The sequence below is a fragment of the Fusarium vanettenii genome (assembly GCF_000151355.1).
Source record: "Fusarium vanettenii 77-13-4 chromosome 3 genomic scaffold NECHAsca_2_chr3_3_0, whole genome shotgun sequence".
NCBI lineage: Eukaryota > Fungi > Ascomycota > Sordariomycetes > Hypocreales > Nectriaceae > Fusarium > Fusarium vanettenii.
In genome coordinates, this window is record NW_003315880.1 from 255279 (window position 1) to 271867 (window position 16589).

Sequence of the window (16589 nt, forward strand, 5' to 3'; positions counted from 1 at the left end):
TAAAAAGCCCCAGCTGCAAGCGGCAACTTGGGAGGGGGAAGAGATATGCGCCAGACACTCAAATGTAGGCGGCAGGCTGGGCCTCGACCTTGCGGCGGCGCCAGAAACGCCATCCCTTGCGTCGACGCACAGGCTTGTCGCCAGCCACCTTTTCATCGCGATCGTCCTCGAGCTCAAGCCTGTACCGCCGCACGCTGCCCGAGTCGTCGTCGAAGGACACGTGCCTGTTCTCGCGAGACACGAAGCAGTCTGGCACAAGATGTCTCATGATCCAGCCCTTGACACCTCGGGTCGCAGCGTCGATGGCCGCGTACTCGAGACGGCGCGTGCGGTCGCTCGTCCAGTAATGCGTCGTCTGGGGAGGCGGCGAAGGGACGGGCGTCGGGGCCGTGTCGACCTCGGGGGCGGCGTCGGCGAGCTGGACGGGGTCCGGGGATGGGAAGTGGAAAAAGGCAGCGGGTTGTTGAGTTGCCGTGTTTGTGCGGACGAGGTGAAGAGATTGGTTACTCGTGCGAGCAGTCTGAACAGGATGCGTCGTCTTGGCTGCGCGACGGAGAGAAGGACGATTGCGGAAGCGTGACCTGACTCCTCCGACGCTGCTGTCCTTGGATGATCCATTAGACGAGCGACGAGCGACCGAGGGGCGGGAGGTAGAGCTGGATGTGTTGGAGGTTGATGCACGTCGAGGAGGCGTGTTGGACTCGTATCCCGAATCCTGCCTCTGCATCTTTGTAGCCGTACCCGGACGTCGTGCCTGCTGCTCTCTGTTGTTCAGAGCCTCGCGTTGCTGTCGTTGCAGCTCGAGTTGAAGGTGCTCGAGCTGCTGGAGACTCTTGCTGTCATATGTGACGGGAGGCCGCGGGGGCTCAACAAACAGTTCAGTGTCGTTGAAGCTGTGGTAGGTTGTTCCCGAAGCTCTCGAGCTACACCTCTCCTCCATGATGGGCACACATTCGACGACTACCTTGAACTTGTGTTAAAGAAAGGATAAAGAGAAGTGGGGTTAATTGCTTTGTTGGAGAGGTAGGTTGGTGGGATAAGTATAACAAAGGACCGACTAAAGGTGAAAGGCGACGATGATGTTGGTGGCGGTCAAGTTTTGGACAAGTTGGAATTGGAGGATGGATTCTCGCTGGGCCTATAACAGCTTTTGATGCGCTGCGCGTTTCTCTTGAAGCCCGAAAGCTACGGGACGCGGGCAAAGAGACGCAATCTCCGATCCCTAGTCCAGCCAAGTTCAGGAGATGGTCGCGGTGAAAAAACAAGCGAGAGGTTTGGTTTGACGGGAGAGACACTGGGTGCGTCGAGACGACCAGGTTCAAGAAGTTGCGGTCTGCAGGCCTTCTTATTACGAACAAGGCTTCGACACGTCCAGTAGCGGCCTAGCACAAGCACAGCCAGGGCCCTTTTTATTTTTCTTTGGGGCAAAGCAACCTACGCAACCCGGCTGGCTAGAGCAGAGGGGGGGCTGTGGATGCGGGAATAGTTGGAGGAGCTTGTAGGGGTCTGATGGGGGCGGGTCTGAGAGACAGGCCAGGGGGGGACTTGGTCTTGTGTGTGGACTTTGCCGCTGGGATGATTGGGCGGTGAGGGATAGGATGGATGCGCGCTTTGGTGGATAGAACAAGCCAAGAAAAATATGACAAAAAAAACAAGAGACAGAGCGAGACGCTCGGGGTCAAGGCACAGCGACTCGCCAATGTCTGTCTGATGGGGTTGGCTGTGGTGTCATGCACCACGAGAATAGCGTTGTGAGGGGAGCGTCTGGTCTGCGTCTCGTCTGTGAATATCTCCACTCTCTATGAATAAGGTCGTCGTGAAGCCGGTGGTGGAGATGAAGAAGAGCCGGCAGTGAAGCCGGGTTTGACTAGCGGATGGAGTAACAGGATGAGTCTGCGGTCCTTGAAGCTGTTCAGATACGGTTCTCGGAGTATCTAGAGGTTGGACCGAGATGTAGATGAGCGGTGGCGCCTGTATATCTCGGATCTGATGCTTGTGGCACGATATGGACAATGACCATCAACTGTATCTCGCGTATGCCGTCTCGAATACACTTCTTTTTAACCTCAAACCTGTTAGCCCGACGCTGTCTTGTTGATCTTTTTGCCGGTCCCAGGCTAAAATGTCACCTTACCCTTTCCCAACGCCTTTGCTAGCGAGAATATGCCATCCGATGTCGCTTTGTGGGTCTTCAGTGGCGATGGGACCAGCAGACGGAATGGCTTCTTTCGCGAGGATGCGAAAAATGAATGGCACAGTAGCCGGGGCGGAGACTCTGTCGATGATCGGCTAGGGCAACAGATGGGGACTTGCAGGTTGCATGCAGCAACCGCAGTGGGCAGGATCAAGAAATTAGTACGAGAAAGAAGCAGCTCGATAACACGCTCAGGTGGACTTGGAGGAAGAGGCCTCTAGGACTTAATATGGTACATCTCCTTGTGGTGCCTGAGCGCGTGGCAGGCCCGTCATATGACGTGCACGAGACAGTGAGGGGTTCTCCGTCCTACCGAACAAGGCACTCGTGAGATTGCTCTTCACATGCTCTTTGCTGTCCATAGCTGAGGGAGACTGGTTCACTCAGTCGGGGAGGGAACTGTTCAACCAACGCCTTGTGCCCATCGACTAGCTATGGATGGCCCTGGTCAGAGGCGGAGAGGGGGGGGATCGGGGCGTGGTGGATGTGTGGGGTGACTGTATTTTCACTTCGACAGCACCTAACTAAACAATGCCGTATCAACTGCCCAAGGGGAGACATTGTCAGAGCCTGGATTTTGAAAGGATGGTGTGCCACCAGCAAGGGTCAGGAACAAACTCGGCGAGAGACGGAGTAAGAGCAAGTATTCGTTGCATCGAGAACACACACACACACACACACAACATCAGCGATCTACCTGCAGGGTCTGGTATGCAGAATATGCAGCACACCACTCACTCACTCACTCAGCTCCCGCACAATCAGAGCAAGGAATAGATTCCCTCCCGGTGAATAACCGTCCAGTCGATAACACCCAAGACCCTTCTCTTTGGGTTTGGCGCAACAGACTTGGCTTTTCTGCGGCCCGCTCTGCACTGCTACTGCGTGCGCCCTTTGTCATATCGGCCCGCCCGACGGATGGCGACAGCCAGTCCTATAAACGTCAAAGATACACATAATGAGGAGTTGGAAGCAGCCTAGAGGCACAGCGATGATGTTCCAGACGGACTGGGCATCTCCGTCCAAGGCTGGACCTTGTTATGGAGAGCAGCGACAAGGACCCCTCGTCAACGTGGACTCGATTTCAGCCGTCTGCCTCCTGGTCGAAATGCCCTGGTCCCCACGTGTCCAGCATCAAGTGGGACACCACGACGAGACGCGACGACGGGGGGACGGGCATAACAAATTATGCAGCATGGTCCCTCTTATTTAGTTAGCAGCCCGAAATGATTAGCAGCCGGCATATTCATCCATCCCATCCTCCGTACTGCGACAGTAGCGATGGCGTGTGCTTCTCCCACACGCGACAAACTCGTCAGCTTTCACTCTGCCCGTGATGAGGCGTTTCATTGCTAAACATGAAATGTCACTCACTAGGTAATTCCATGCACATGAATGATTGAGAGCAACCGAAATTCACGCATCGTCGGACCCGCGTCACGTAGCAACAACGTCAGTAGCGTCTTCCTTGTCAATGATCCAACGTCTGAAACATGAGCCATTCCCTCTTACCTAGCGTAAAGAGGCTTTTCTCGATGACTACCGGGCCTTCCCGCCGGACCGAGGCAGGCCGGATGCCGTGGTCAAGAATTATGAAGGCGCTCTGAAGGCATCGCGATAGCCCCCCAGCCAGGGAGGTGATTGAAGATGAAGGGTCGTGTCACGGTAGATCTACATTCTTGGCGGCCAGGGTCAAACACGATGCAGTACAACTCAGCAGAATTAAGACGCGTCCCAGCCGCTCCGGTGCATAGGCCATTAATTAGGCCATTAATTACGAGGCCTTGGAAGTGACCCAGTCCAGTACAGATGATTTCTGGCTTGACATGTGAAGCTCCTAGCCGCCGAGGGTCCATCCCTCAATGATGCCTAATGATGGCTGCTCCTTGAGACATTCTGGCCTCTGTAAATAGATGATGGTGGCAGAGGTCGCGTGCTTGTGCCATTGACGAGGACGAGGCTGGGGGCCGTCGCCAGGCACAAACACACACGCACTCAGCTCGTCGCCGACCGACATTTTGCACGACGCGAAGAGCACGTCCTGGAGCTACTGCGGGATCTACCCGTTCAGAAATGGCGTTTTGACCAAGGGCGTCACGATGCAGAGCGACGGTCCGCCATCTACGTTCCCGCCATGAAGACATTTAGTTAGCTAGCGGGGGACAAAAAACACCGAACCTGGCCCAACCATAGGACTCTATCTGCGAGTTCGGTGTTTTCTGTCCCCCGCTGGGTTAGTAATTATCTCGACGGTGTAGAAGCGGTGTCGGACCTCCTAAAAATTGATCGTCGCACAGAAATCAAGGAGAATGTCGCATCCTTTTTGCGAAAATTGCCCTTCACATGTTCGTTCGAAATGCAACCCCCCCCTTCTCTCATGCACTATGGCGATCAGTGGCTTGGGTCATGTGCGCCAGGGTACAGCGAACCAGAGGCAGCTGTTTGGGCATGGACTCTAGGGTGAGGGTTAGAGGAGCTGTGATGAATGCACTTTTTGGGCGTCATTGGAGGCTGGGCAGTGATATCACAGATGCAGTAGTCCCAATGATTGATTATCATCAAGGGAACCGTTCGACGCCATCAAGAAAGCCAAGAAATCTAGCTCGTCACCAAGCAGCTTCCAAGGCCGAAGTGACGGTCTGTAGTCCGACTCTGGACAAGTCAAACAGAGTTCTCACGCAGGCGGGAACTAGGCTAACCTGCAGCGACCATTTTAGCTGACAAATGGTTCAAACCCCCTCTGAAGAATATCGTCAACTTGACCGCAAAACAAGGGACGGCAATCTTAGACACGGATTGCCATGGGAAGAGAGACATTTCCCCTTGCTGGCATGACGGGTGGGAAATTCTCCGTAGATGCGCCGATTGCTGTCGAAACTATCGAAGCCTAGTAGAATAACGTAGTTCTTCTAGTCTTTAACATTGTTCTTTGAACTCGCAGCTTATTGATGGCGTTCTTCCATCTCTAGACCATCTCAAATAGTATCCATCAACTGTCGTTGCCAGATGCATACAAGACTTAATTTCTGCCATTTAAATATATCCCCAACTCTCAAAACACACATCTCAACCTCTCAAGAGCTTCTAGGCAAGTGCTCTGCAGCGCGCCAGGCAAGTCCTCAGCATTGATCCGCAGCTCAACTGAGTCAACAGATGCTTTGCAAGTCCACTTCCAAGGTGGACACTCTATGTGTTTCGAGAAAATATGCCAATAATATCCTCAACTCTGGAGAATATACACGGCTTGGCGGCGTGACTCCGGCGAATACGCCTATCCGGATACCAGAAGCTCCGGCTCCCTTGCCTCCTAGATCGTCAGGAAGGTTGACGATCGATCCATCGTGCGGAGGAGACGGCTTCCGAGACGTGAATATTATGGGAACATGGATCATGGAGAAGGGGAGTTGAAGGAGTAGACGGTGGGTATAAAAGAGGTTGATGCTCTCGTCTTCAAGTCGAGTCTCATCATCATCAGCATTCATCGCATCTTCACATCCAACAATACCAACAAACACATAACCAACACTTTAACAAACCGCCAAAATGCAGTTCAAGCTTCTTACCGCCGTCACCACCTTCCTGGCCGCCTCTTCTGTCCAGGCCGCCATCGCGCCCTCTGACATCGTCAAGACCCTCGAGACGGTCACTGACCTGTCTAGCGACACCAATGATATCGCAAAGACCATCACCAACCCGGTTCAGATCTTCACGGCCGTCCCTGTACGCTCCAAGTAGAAAAAGAGATGCGAGGACTGCGCTGACATGCTCTTAGAAATTGATCGGTAGCTTCAAGGACATCATTGGCACTGTGACCAATGCCATCAGCATGCTCGGTGATCTTCCCGATGACCCTAAGTTCCCCGAGTCGGGCCAGAGTGAAATCTGCGAGGCCTTCACTGGCGTATGAATGACCTTCTCCCAGATACAGACACTTGCTAACGGGTTATCGCAGTTCGTCAAGGTTCACCAGAACCTGCTTGAGACCATCATCGGAAAGGAGGGCCTCCTCTCCAACACCCCCTTCACCGCGCCCATCGCCGCTGTCCTCCGTGTTCTCGAGAACATCGTCGACAAGGTGGCCTTTACCATTATCGGCACTGTTCCCACCTGCGCCGACGGTGCCAAGAAGGATCTCCAGGATCTCGACGAGACTCTGGGCAAGACCATTGACACCTACTCTTAAATGGGCCCTTGCAAAAGATGCGAGCTGGCTTTGCTGAGTTGATGTGATGCGACGGAGTGCATCGAGGTAGAGCTATACGGCTTGGGGCATCATGACTTATGAAATCGGTGAGAACTGGAGGGAAGGACTATGTTACGCTTTCTTGCTCTTGATCCAAGAGCTTCTAAATTGACTTGTTTCTGGAATTCTGCCTTTTAGAAGTGCATTCTGTTCCATCAAGGTTCAAATTGACTATGCATCAGTGACATATCGACAAAACACCCACCATAGCCGACATTGACAACATATATCGCCAAGCATCATCCACGTCGTCCATCGCGTATTCTGTGGCTGAGTCCATTTGAGCAAGATTCCCTCATCCAAATTCAGCCAATCGACAAGCCGGAGGATCCGAAGATTAGCATCACGTAATCGGCAAAGCGTTGGACCTTGTTGGTTAGTTCAGCCTCCATTCCTCAGCTGGAGGAGGCTGGACATTCTCACCTCTTTTCGAATTCCTTATATCCTTCTATTTCGTCTCATCTCGACGTTTCCTTCCCGTTACTTGAAACGTCGGGCGCGCGACGCTGTGTCTCTTTATCCCTGTCGCGCTGCGGATCCCATACCCTTGCATGGCCCGATGAGCAGCCTCTTTGAGAGACACGGCGACCATGGGCATGGGCATGAGGAGGAGGAACATGGTCACGGTCACGGACATCCCAGTGAAGATTCAGTGAGGCAGCATTTTTTAGCTTGTCTTTACTGGTATGTGCTGGCGACAGTGTTGGCCGTTGGCTTCGGCTCGAGGCTCATCTCGGCGTTTATCGCCCGGCAGAGGTGAGTACTGGCATGGGAAGAACATGAGACGGAAGCTAAAAAGTCTATAGAATCAAGAGACGGGATTTGGGAGCGAGTTCGGATGCGTCAGTCTCTGCGGTGGAAAAGTGGCTAGAGACTCCAAAGTATCTCGTCGCACAGTCAAATCGACGTACACTCTGGCTAGCCACTCTCCCTCTACGGAAAGCCACCATTATTATCGCATATGCTGCATTTGTCGCATTCTTGATAACATACAAGTCTATCAAGCATGACGGCAACTTTCTCGAGCGAGTCGGCTTCCGCGCAGCCTGGATCACGGCAACTCAAACCTCACTGCCCTTCCTACTGGCCGTCCGCGTCAACCCCATCGGTCTCCTGCTAGGCACGTCTTACGAGAGGATCAATTGGTTTCATCGATGGGCGTCCCGTATCTTCTTCGTCAGCGCAACCATCCATGGCGGCTTCTTCACCTACGAGTGGCTCGCCGCCAACTTCTTTTGGAAAGAGTTGCAGACGGTCAAGATGGTTATACCCGGCATCGGAGCCTGGTTCGTGCTGCTGTGGACCGTCATCTCGACGATTCCCTTCTTCAGACGTATCAAGTACGAGCTGTTTGTGCTACAGCACATCCTCTCCGTTGTCCTGTTGCTGGTGCTCCTGGTCCTCCATGTCCCAGACCACCATCTGTTCAGCATCTGGTGCGCCGTGGGCGTCTTTGTGTACGACGTCGTAACACGCTCGGCGAATCCGATCTGGCGCAACATCCGGCTACGATTCTCGGGAACCCCCTCCGTTCGATGTGCACATGATGCCAAAGTCGAGGCCGTTGACGATGAGTTGACTGCCGTCACAATTCGGAACGCCGGCTTCAAGTGGACCCCGGGACAACACGTCCTTCTCTGGACGCCGACGTTTCGGTGGGAATCACCACATCCTTTCACCATCTCCAACATTCCGAATGCCGAGTCGTCCACGCAGGATGTTCAGCTGACACTAAAGGCGAAGAATGGGCTGACGAGGAGGCTCAACAGTTGGGGTCGAAGGACGGAGATTAGTGGAGGCGATGGCACTCTGCGAGTCTTTCTAACGGGGCCTTTTGGGCATGTGCCCAATTGGAGACAATACGACAACTTGGTCCTCATTGCGGCTTCCACGGGAGGATCCTTCACCACGCCTATCCTCGAGGACCTACTCTCATCACAGGCGCCCGGCTGTGTTCGGAAGATTAATGCCCTGTTCATCGTCCGACGCAAAGCCCACGCCGACCCATACCTCAAACAGATATCTCGAGTGTTATCCAGGGCAAAGGAGATGGGTATATCTGTGAGGGTAGAGGTCGCCGTCACCAAGGGCCCCAAGAGCGCAACCCAGACGGCACTGCATGACGACGTCGACGAAAGCCGCGAGAGGTTGATTGAGCCAGAGTCCCAACAAGCAGGTAGAGGCGCGAGTGTCGAGTTAGAACGTTTCTCGATCGACTCTTCGCGGTCATCAGGCAGTGAACGGGATGACCAGCTACTGAAAGAAGAAGTGGAACTGGGCTTCGATGGAGGGTATGCTTACGACTCATCCTCGATAGAGCATAGTGAAGGACGGCCTGACATCGCAACATTTATCCGGACTGCTGTTGGTAATGTTCCTGGAAGCGTTGCCGTGGCGGTATGTGGTGGCGACGCGATCGAGAAGGCGACACAAAGGACTGTTGCGTCGCTTCGAGCGGAGCGTAGTTCGGACGGCCTTGGGACTCATGACATCTTTCTGCACGTGGAGCGTTCGGATATCTAATTTTTACTCTATTGTTAATGTCGAATACGATGAAATCTTACTTGTTAATGTTGTTGATGCCTGCTCCATGTTGAGGTCTGCATAGGCATGGTGTTGAGAATGATGGATGAGACTAGAATGGTTAGGTGAGTCCAAGACAAGATGACAACATGAACAAACTAATAGCACATATCAAGCCTATAACATTTGACTATATAAAGAATGTGGACTGAGGTGTAGGAGGCATCATCGGTCGAACGCAGTTCTCACGTCAAATGTTAGCCGGGTCTAGGGTGGCAGGTCAGAACTCGCAGACTACATGCATCAAGGCCATCGAGTTCCGGGCCCATATCGACGCCTAATCCCTGATTGTAAATGAATTCCGGGGAAGTGCAAGGGCGTGCGATCTGACTGCCGGCGCTAGGCATCATGTTGAATGTGCATCTTACCAGGCATGGAAAGGGATGTGGGTTTTACTAGTTCTATCTTGTTTGGCCTCGGACATCTCCCGAATGGGTCAATACTTATCAATCAAGAACACATCTTTGTTCTATGCTCGGTTCCGACGTGAATAGTGACATTTCGGCGAACAAGTAAAGCATCCAAATCGGCGAGTGACGAAATCGACCGCGGCGATTGAACTGTATGACAGGCATATTGTTCACCAAGCGAACATATGCGCATATCTCATACCAATGGGTTCAGTGCATTGTCCCACCACGTTAATCAGTCAAAAAGAGCCATGTTTTAATATTCGTACTCACTGGCAATTATATGGAGCTATGTTGAACAAGGTCTTGGAAGTATATAATGTGGTGATGGGTCTGTAGCGTTGGCATTTACGCTCGACAAGAGGATCACACTACGAGACAGCAAACTTAACGAAAAAGACATCAAGTAAACCAATCACGTAGCCGCTATTATGGCATCTGAGACTGGCAACGGTTCATCCGCAGGCGCAGCCGACACGGGCAGGGACGCTGACCTCTCGCCTTCGACTTTCAGCCGTCCCCTGAGACACTTTCGCGCCAACAGACAATGGAAAGAAAACGTAGCGCGGGTCCTGGGGGACGAATTCGAAGGTAAGTGGTCATCCATCCACGAAATGATGGAAGACCTACAGACAGCCGAACCGTTTGAAGACCAAGCCGGAGAAAAGTGGACGCAAGAGGAGACGGAGCGGGTTGCGCGTCTCATCTGCTGGGGCTTGACGAACGAGATGATTGGGAAGATTATCGGGAGGACGGCAACAGCCATCGGTGCTCATGTTCGTAAAAATGAGGACAGTGTAGAGGTCACCAAGGGGCATGAGGAGCATGTCTTGAACTGCCAAGCCCCTGGTCCCAGCGAGAAGAGGCAGCTCGACGTAATCTGGTGGTAAGATAATATCCCGGTGAGTATCGAGATGTTGTAAGATGGCAAGTCGAGTAAGTAGAGCATATCGCTGCATCTACAGAGACAGCGGCGTAGTAAATTGACAATTCCCCAGATACACACCACCAACAGTCCCTTCGGTGATTATTCTCCATGAGCACTTTACAAACCATCCACTAACAGTCAAGCCCAAGAACCTGACCATCTCCAGAGCGCATTACCCCAGATCTAGCAGTCAAAACCCTGGAGTCCGGGATCATTCCAGCACGGTGATTCGAGGATCATTGCCGACCTGATCCCGGGGTAGAGCGACCGAACAAGGCTCCGACCGTTCTCGAATTACATGAGGCGTCCGGAGCCGAGACGTGATGACCTACAAACGTGAGCTTTGCTTGGTCGGTTGATAACCGAGTGATGCCGATGATGGTCTGTGCCCGTCTCGGCCGGGCGGAAGGTGAGGGGCGCCCAGAGTTGGAGAAGGGGGATCCACTTCCGGCTCGGGCTCGGTTGACGGAGCCCCGAACGGAAGGGCCGGGGGTGGCTGAGGAGGGATGTGAGTTGATCAGGGAGATTTGAGAGAGAAAAGGAGAGAGAAAGATTAAGAATTAAGTTCATAAAAGGTATTGAATTGTTTGACTAGATTGCCTTCTGCAATCTTGACTCGTGCGTGATACAATTGCCCAGATCCTTGGCCCGTCAAGCAGGAATCAGGCCATTGCCAACGCTCATCCCTACGGCGTTAGATCCCATCGCCGATGCACCTTTTTTCTCGGCACCGTCGGTAGATCTGTCCTTAATCCAGCGGTGGAGGATACTGTAGAGTAACAACAACTGCAACCTGCTCATCTGGAAGGGATGCATCACCAAGAACCGGAGTTGTAAACCCGAAGCAGCCGCCGCCTGTCAAGCTGCATGTGGCGCAGCAGCAACACAGATGCGGGGTCTCAACCAGAAAACTTCCCTTACCCCCGCCGCTTGTGGCTGAAAATGTACCTCGTGGGCAGAAGCCAGGGTGGAGGGTACCTGACAGATCCACTAAATTTGGAGTAAAGTCCCCCCAAAATCTGCCACCGCGTGGTTTGAACCGTCCACTAAAGCCCGCCACAGAGCAGCAGCAAAGAAAAAAAAAAGACCGCCCACAGAGGGGTGGGAAGGAGCTCCACAGTCTCGTCACCCCGACGAACTAGTCCGGCCTTGGAGTTTGTGTTGCCGCATTCTGGTCTTCTTCTACCTCCTCCTCCTCCACCTCTTCCCTTCTTCCTCTCTTCCTCCTCGACTCTCTCCGTGTGCTTCTTGGACAATCTCCGCTCCTCTTTCTTTCTTCCTCAGTCCCGGCGTTTCCTCTCACAGCTCTCCATCATGGCGTCCCCTGTCGCATCCGCCGCCCTCAAGGCGCGCGTTCGCAATCCCGCCCTCCTCAAGAAGCTCGCCCGACCTGAGGATCTGATGCACCACTTCCCCAATGGCGCTTATATCGGCTGGTCTGGTTTCACCGCCGTCGGTTATCCCAAGTAAGTCTTGTTTGCTGCTGGAACCGCAGAGTTCTGCGTGTCCTTTTCTGAAGCTGTCTCGCCTCGTCTTATCCCGGCTGGAATACGGCTCCCCACCGGCTATTGTGGGAGTGAAAGCCTCACATTACCCGAGCATTGACCAGAAACTGTGGGATCATGAGCTGACCAGGTCGTCCCCATGATAATAGGAAGGTCCCTGTCGCCATGGCCGACTATGTCGAGCAGAACAACCTCCAGAGCAAGCTCAAGTACTCTCTCTTCGTTGGCGCCTCGGCCGGTTCCGAGACTGAGAACCGATGGGCCGCTCTCGACATGATCAACCGCCGAAGCCCTCACCAGGTCGGCAAGGACATTGCCAAGGGCATCAACTCTGGCCGCATCAACTTCTTCGACAAGCACCTGTCCATGTTCCCCAGTGACCTTGTCTACGTATGACCTGAGCCCGCTCCTTCGGCCCCACCGGCCAGCCCCTCGGCCTCGCCTTAATCTCACACCGAGGTTGCGAAGCTGTTTGGGAAGCAATTGAGCTGACTTTGCGAAATAGGGCTACTACACCAAGGACCGCGCCAACTCCAACCTCGACGTGACCGTCGTTGAGGCTACTGACATTCTCGAGGATGGCAGCTTCGTGCCTGGTGCCTCAGTTGGTGCCACCCCTGAGCTCATTCAGATGGCCGACAAGGTATGTTATCTCTAGCCAGTCCCCGCTATCGCCTGTCAGGCCACGGGACAGGAAAATGGAGACAGGAGCTCACAATTGCGCGCCCACGCCCGTATAGATCATCATCGAGGTCAACACCGCTATCCCCTCTTTCAAGGGTCTCCACGACATCACCTTCACCGACCTTCCCCCCCACCGCAAGCCCTACAACATCACCGCCGTCGAGGACCGCATTGGATCTCCCTCGGTCAAGGTTGACCCCTCCAAGGTTGTGGCCATCGTCGAGTCCGACTACTGGGATGCCACCGGTCCCAACGCCCCCGAGGATGAGACCTCTCGCCAGATCGCTACCCACCTGATCGAGTTCTTCGAGCACGAGGTCGCCCAGGGCCGCATGCCTGAGAACCTCCTTCCCCTCCAGTCCGGCATTGGCAACGTCGCCAACGCCATCGTCGGTGGCCTGAACGAGTCCAAGTTCAAGAACCTCAAGGTCTGGACCGAGGTTATCCAGGACACCTTCCTCGACCTGTTCGACTCTGGCAAGCTCGACTACGCTACCGCCACCTCGATCCGATTCTCCCCCGATGGCTTCAAGCGCTTCTACGACAACTGGGACGCCTACGCCGACAAGGTCCTCCTCCGAAGCCAGGCCGTCTCCAACGCCCCCGAGATCATCCGCCGCCTCGGTGTTATTGGCATGAACACCCCCGTCGAGGTGGACATTTACGCCCACGCCAACTCCACCTGTGTTAGCGGCTCTCGCATGCTCAACGGTCTGGGTGGTTCCGCCGACTTCCTCCGCAACTCCAAGTACTCCATCATGCACACTCCCTCCAGCCGACCTTCCAAGACCGACCCCAACGGTGTCTCGTGCATCGTCCCCATGTGCACCCACATCGACCAGACCGAGCACGACCTGGACGTGATTGTCACCGAGCAGGGTCTCGCCGATGTTCGCGGCCTCAGTCCCCGCGAGCGTGCCAAGGTCATCATCAACAAGTGCGCGCACCCCAAGTACCAGCCCATCCTGAACCACTACTACGACAAGGCCGAGTTCGAGTGCCTCAAGAAGGGTATGGGCCACGAGCCTCACCTGCTCTTCAACGCCTTTGACCTCCACAAGGCCCTTGCCGAAGAGGGCAGCATGCTCAAGGTCAAGCCTTGGTAAATGTGCCCCCGGTCGTGTATAATTAGCGAGAGAAAAAGAGAAGCCGGCGGAGGAAGGTAGTCAGTGTGGGACCCGGAAAGGAAGCTTCAATCGAGCTGCGAGGAGGTTCGGGTACTACATATTGGGCCATATAGAGTTTTGATGATATTCCCGGCACAATTGAGCATTGATTTTGACCATTTGCCTTGTCCCTTGATGTTTTACGTGTGTACCGATCATCGGCGCCATCGGTTCCGAGTACGGTCCCCGTCAGGTCCGACTCGGAGTATTACCTACAAAGTTTCATTAGCGCCATGTCTTTACTTGTTGAGTCGACGTCATTCGGAAATTCGGGCTTTTGACAAGAGCATCGCATCGCGGGGTCACAACGCCGGGTTTCCGCTCACCTGACGTAGCTTTTCGGAGCTTGATTTGAAGTCCACGAATTATGTTCAAACATGTCCGACTACAAGAGGCGTTTCTCTAGTTTTGTAGATGCATCTATGGCTTCAATGGTCAATGGCTTTGTTGCATTGATTGATTTGGGGGGTTGCGCTCGGATCTACTTTAAGCTGGTCTGAGGCCGAGACATGAGATTGAAAGCCACGAGACATTGTGAGATTCGGAACATGTCCGTAATGTAAAGGTATCTGCTACTTTTTAGTATCTCCGGAAGTATACTTGTCACTTTACTCTGTGGCTGAGTAAGACTGAATGATCAAGTCCAGATCGTCTTGGAGGGTGGGTGATGTGGTGGACTGCTTGATGAATTCAAGCAGAAAGAAGGTAGCACAAGGATCGACTACTGTTGTGTTATGGAATTAGTGAAAGACGGCATATGGACTCCTGTGAGGGGAAACGCAATATTCTTGACTGATCTATGTAACACTTTTCTCTTCATCGACGTCGACTCCAAAAGAGACCATCAGCTAGGTACCACAGTATGAGATACAGTTATCAATGCATGACCACAAGCAAACCTAATGACATAAAACACCGTAGATACATAAACCTTCCATAGTAGAGAAAAGAATTGCTTGCTTGATCCATATAGTTGAGTATCATATCAAACTCGTTATTTGATCTAAATATATGGGCCAGATAATGTGTTGCACCCTTCCAGAGTCACGATATTCGATCATATTTCCCACCTACGATATCTCTGCCTAATGGACTTGACCGCGGTACGACGAACACTCATGAGTCCAAGATACTCGCATTAGCACAACTCATCTGTAGTGTCGCTAGATAACACCTATTCTGATCGAACCAACGGCGCACGTGACAGCCCGCCAGGGTCGCGAATGAGGCTAAAACCAATCCTTCAGCTCAAGTGTGCCTTGCAAGGGTGTGCTCAAGATTACGTGTCGATTAATTGCACACATATGAAGCGTCGTGGCCTCATTCCAAACATTTCAAACATCTTTAGAACATCGCCAGAATGGACAAGTTCGAAGACAAGACCATTACGCTGCCCGACGGTAGGCTCATGGCTTATGCCATCTACGGCGTCGACGATGTCGCGGCACCTACAATCTTTTACTTTCACGGCTTCCCGGGTTCTCACCATGAGGGGTATCAATCAAACGCCGCTGCCCTCAAGCATGGCATCCGCGTCATCGCTCCGTCGCGGCCTGGCAGCAGCATGTCGACATTTCAGCCCAACCGCCAGCTCACCGACTACCCCAGCGATATTCTAGCGCTGGCCGATCATCTCTCTGTTGGCAAGTTCGCCATCATCGGCGTTTCTGGAGGCGGTCCGTACGCTATCGCATGTTTCAGAGGGATCCCGCGTGATCGCCTCGTGGGCGTTGGTCTTGTTGCTGGGTTGATGCCTTCGTCGTTGGGCACGGCGGGCATGTTGATGAAGACCCGCATCATGCTGGGTATTGCGCCCTGGGCTACTGGACTTTTGGGATGGTTGGTGGATGGACAGATGGGAGCAGCAGCTCGAGATGATGACCCAGAGAAGATGCAAAATCTACTGGACCAAGAATTCTCAGGACGTCCTGAAAAGGATAGAGACATGTGGGAGAATTATCCAGAGATGAAAGAGGTCATTGTTCGCTCGATGCGAGAAGCCACCAAGGCAGGCGGATACTCGATGGCATGGGAGGCTCGCCTCTACGGGAGCGATTGGGGATTCAAGCTGGAGGACATCAAGGTTGAGAAGGGACGGATGATATTCTGGCATGGAGATGAGGATGTGAATGTCCCCATTAGCATGGCTGAGAAGGCAGTAGCACTGATGCCGGGTTCTGAGTTGAGGGCTCAGAAGGGGGAGACGCATATGACTGTTGTGGTTAGGATGGATGAGTATTTGGGAGAGTTGAAGGCTATGTTGGCTTAGTGAGATGTAACTTTGAATTCTGACGTGTGAGATTGGGGTTTGGAGCTGACTGGCACATTTTATAGCGTATGATTCACTTGTTCTTCTGGATCGAATTACTAGCTAAAGAAATTCAAGTTGTGAAAAAATTCAAATTCTGTCCCATTTACTTCTAACATAAGCCTCATCGTCTAAATTCATGGCATTTACCATGGGAGGTTTAAACATTAGATCTAGGTACCTCTTAGGATGTAAGTCTTCGAGGCTTATGTGATCTACTTACTCTCTTCGGCATTTGCTCGAACGTCATGAAACTCTGGTACATAAAAGAGACTTAGCTGAATATCCCATAGCATTGAGCTTGCAATCTAACGTTAGGTACTGTAGATCAGTCGGGGATTCCTGATCTCCCTTAGCTTCTAACTTTCCCCGGCTCCTGGGGCTATGGAAGGTGTGCCGATTGGCCTCGATCAGTTGAACCGAATTTTAAGGTTTAACAGCTAAATGAAGCCATCCAGGGGGGCCAGATTCGTCTTGGATAAAGTGCTTGGCATACATGAACGTTGTAGACCATTGCATTATTCCGCTGTCGTTACGCTCACTTTGTTAGCGATCTAACACTGGCATG

The 16589-nt window shown here is 52.9% G+C and overlaps 6 protein-coding genes across 6 annotated transcripts; 5 read left to right on the forward strand and 1 right to left on the reverse strand.

Annotated features, from left to right (window-relative positions):
* Positions 1-58: 58 nt before the first annotated feature.
* On the reverse strand, positions 59-940 carry NECHADRAFT_77375 (uncharacterized protein; the record flags this gene model as incomplete). The annotated part of the gene is made up of 1 exon (XM_003052847.1): positions 59-940. One exon carries the CDS (start codon positions 938-940, stop codon positions 59-61), a length of 882 nt encoding a protein of 293 aa, XP_003052893.1.
* A 4748-nt stretch (positions 941-5688) lies between these two features.
* NECHADRAFT_123303 (uncharacterized protein) lies at positions 5689-6562 on the forward strand. The gene is made up of 3 exons (XM_003052383.1): positions 5689-5914; positions 5967-6095; positions 6147-6562. The coding sequence occupies exons 1-3, from the start codon at positions 5738-5740 to the stop codon at positions 6375-6377; spliced, it is 537 nt and encodes a 178-aa protein (XP_003052429.1). The 5' UTR covers positions 5689-5737; the 3' UTR covers positions 6378-6562.
* Positions 6563-6996: 434 nt separating this feature from the next.
* NECHADRAFT_99492 (uncharacterized protein) lies at positions 6997-9008 on the forward strand (the record flags this gene model as incomplete). The annotated part of the gene is made up of 2 exons (XM_003052384.1): positions 6997-7193; positions 7244-9008. 2 exons carry the CDS (start codon positions 6997-6999, stop codon positions 8958-8960), a joined length of 1914 nt encoding a protein of 637 aa, XP_003052430.1. The 3' UTR covers positions 8961-9008.
* Positions 9009-9861: 853 nt separating this feature from the next.
* On the forward strand, positions 9862-10470 carry NECHADRAFT_77378 (uncharacterized protein; the record flags this gene model as incomplete). The annotated part of the gene is made up of 2 exons (XM_003052385.1): positions 9862-10316; positions 10446-10470. The coding sequence occupies 2 exons, from the start codon at positions 9862-9864 to the stop codon at positions 10468-10470; spliced, it is 480 nt and encodes a 159-aa protein (XP_003052431.1).
* Positions 10471-11597: 1127 nt separating this feature from the next.
* Positions 11598-13832, forward strand: NECHADRAFT_67022 (uncharacterized protein). Its single transcript, XM_003052386.1, has 4 exons — positions 11598-11824; positions 12013-12253; positions 12369-12506; positions 12604-13832. The coding sequence occupies exons 1-4, from the start codon at positions 11673-11675 to the stop codon at positions 13651-13653; spliced, it is 1581 nt and encodes a 526-aa protein (XP_003052432.1). The 5' UTR covers positions 11598-11672; the 3' UTR covers positions 13654-13832.
* Positions 13833-15073: 1241 nt separating this feature from the next.
* NECHADRAFT_35689 (uncharacterized protein) lies at positions 15074-15982 on the forward strand (the record flags this gene model as incomplete). Its single annotated transcript, XM_003052387.1, has 1 exon — positions 15074-15982. The coding sequence occupies one exon, from the start codon at positions 15074-15076 to the stop codon at positions 15980-15982; it is 909 nt and encodes a 302-aa protein (XP_003052433.1).
* Positions 15983-16589: the final 607 nt, after the last annotated feature.

Coding starts and splice junctions, on each gene's coding strand:
- NECHADRAFT_67022 (XM_003052386.1), top strand. CDS start 11,673: ATGGCGTCCCCTGTCGCATCCGCCGCCCTCAAGGCGCGCGTTCGCAAT. Junction 11,825..12,012: donor ACCGCCGTCGGTTATCCCAA/GTAAGTCTTGTT, acceptor CCATGATAATAG/GAAGGTCCCTGTCGCCATGG. Junction 12,507..12,603: donor TCATTCAGATGGCCGACAAG/GTATGTTATCTC, acceptor ACGCCCGTATAG/ATCATCATCGAGGTCAACAC.
- NECHADRAFT_123303 (XM_003052383.1), top strand. CDS start 5,738: ATGCAGTTCAAGCTTCTTACCGCCGTCACCACCTTCCTGGCCGCCTCT. Junction 5,915..5,966: donor AGATCTTCACGGCCGTCCCT/GTACGCTCCAAG, acceptor ACATGCTCTTAG/AAATTGATCGGTAGCTTCAA. Junction 6,096..6,146: donor TCTGCGAGGCCTTCACTGGC/GTATGAATGACC, acceptor GGGTTATCGCAG/TTCGTCAAGGTTCACCAGAA.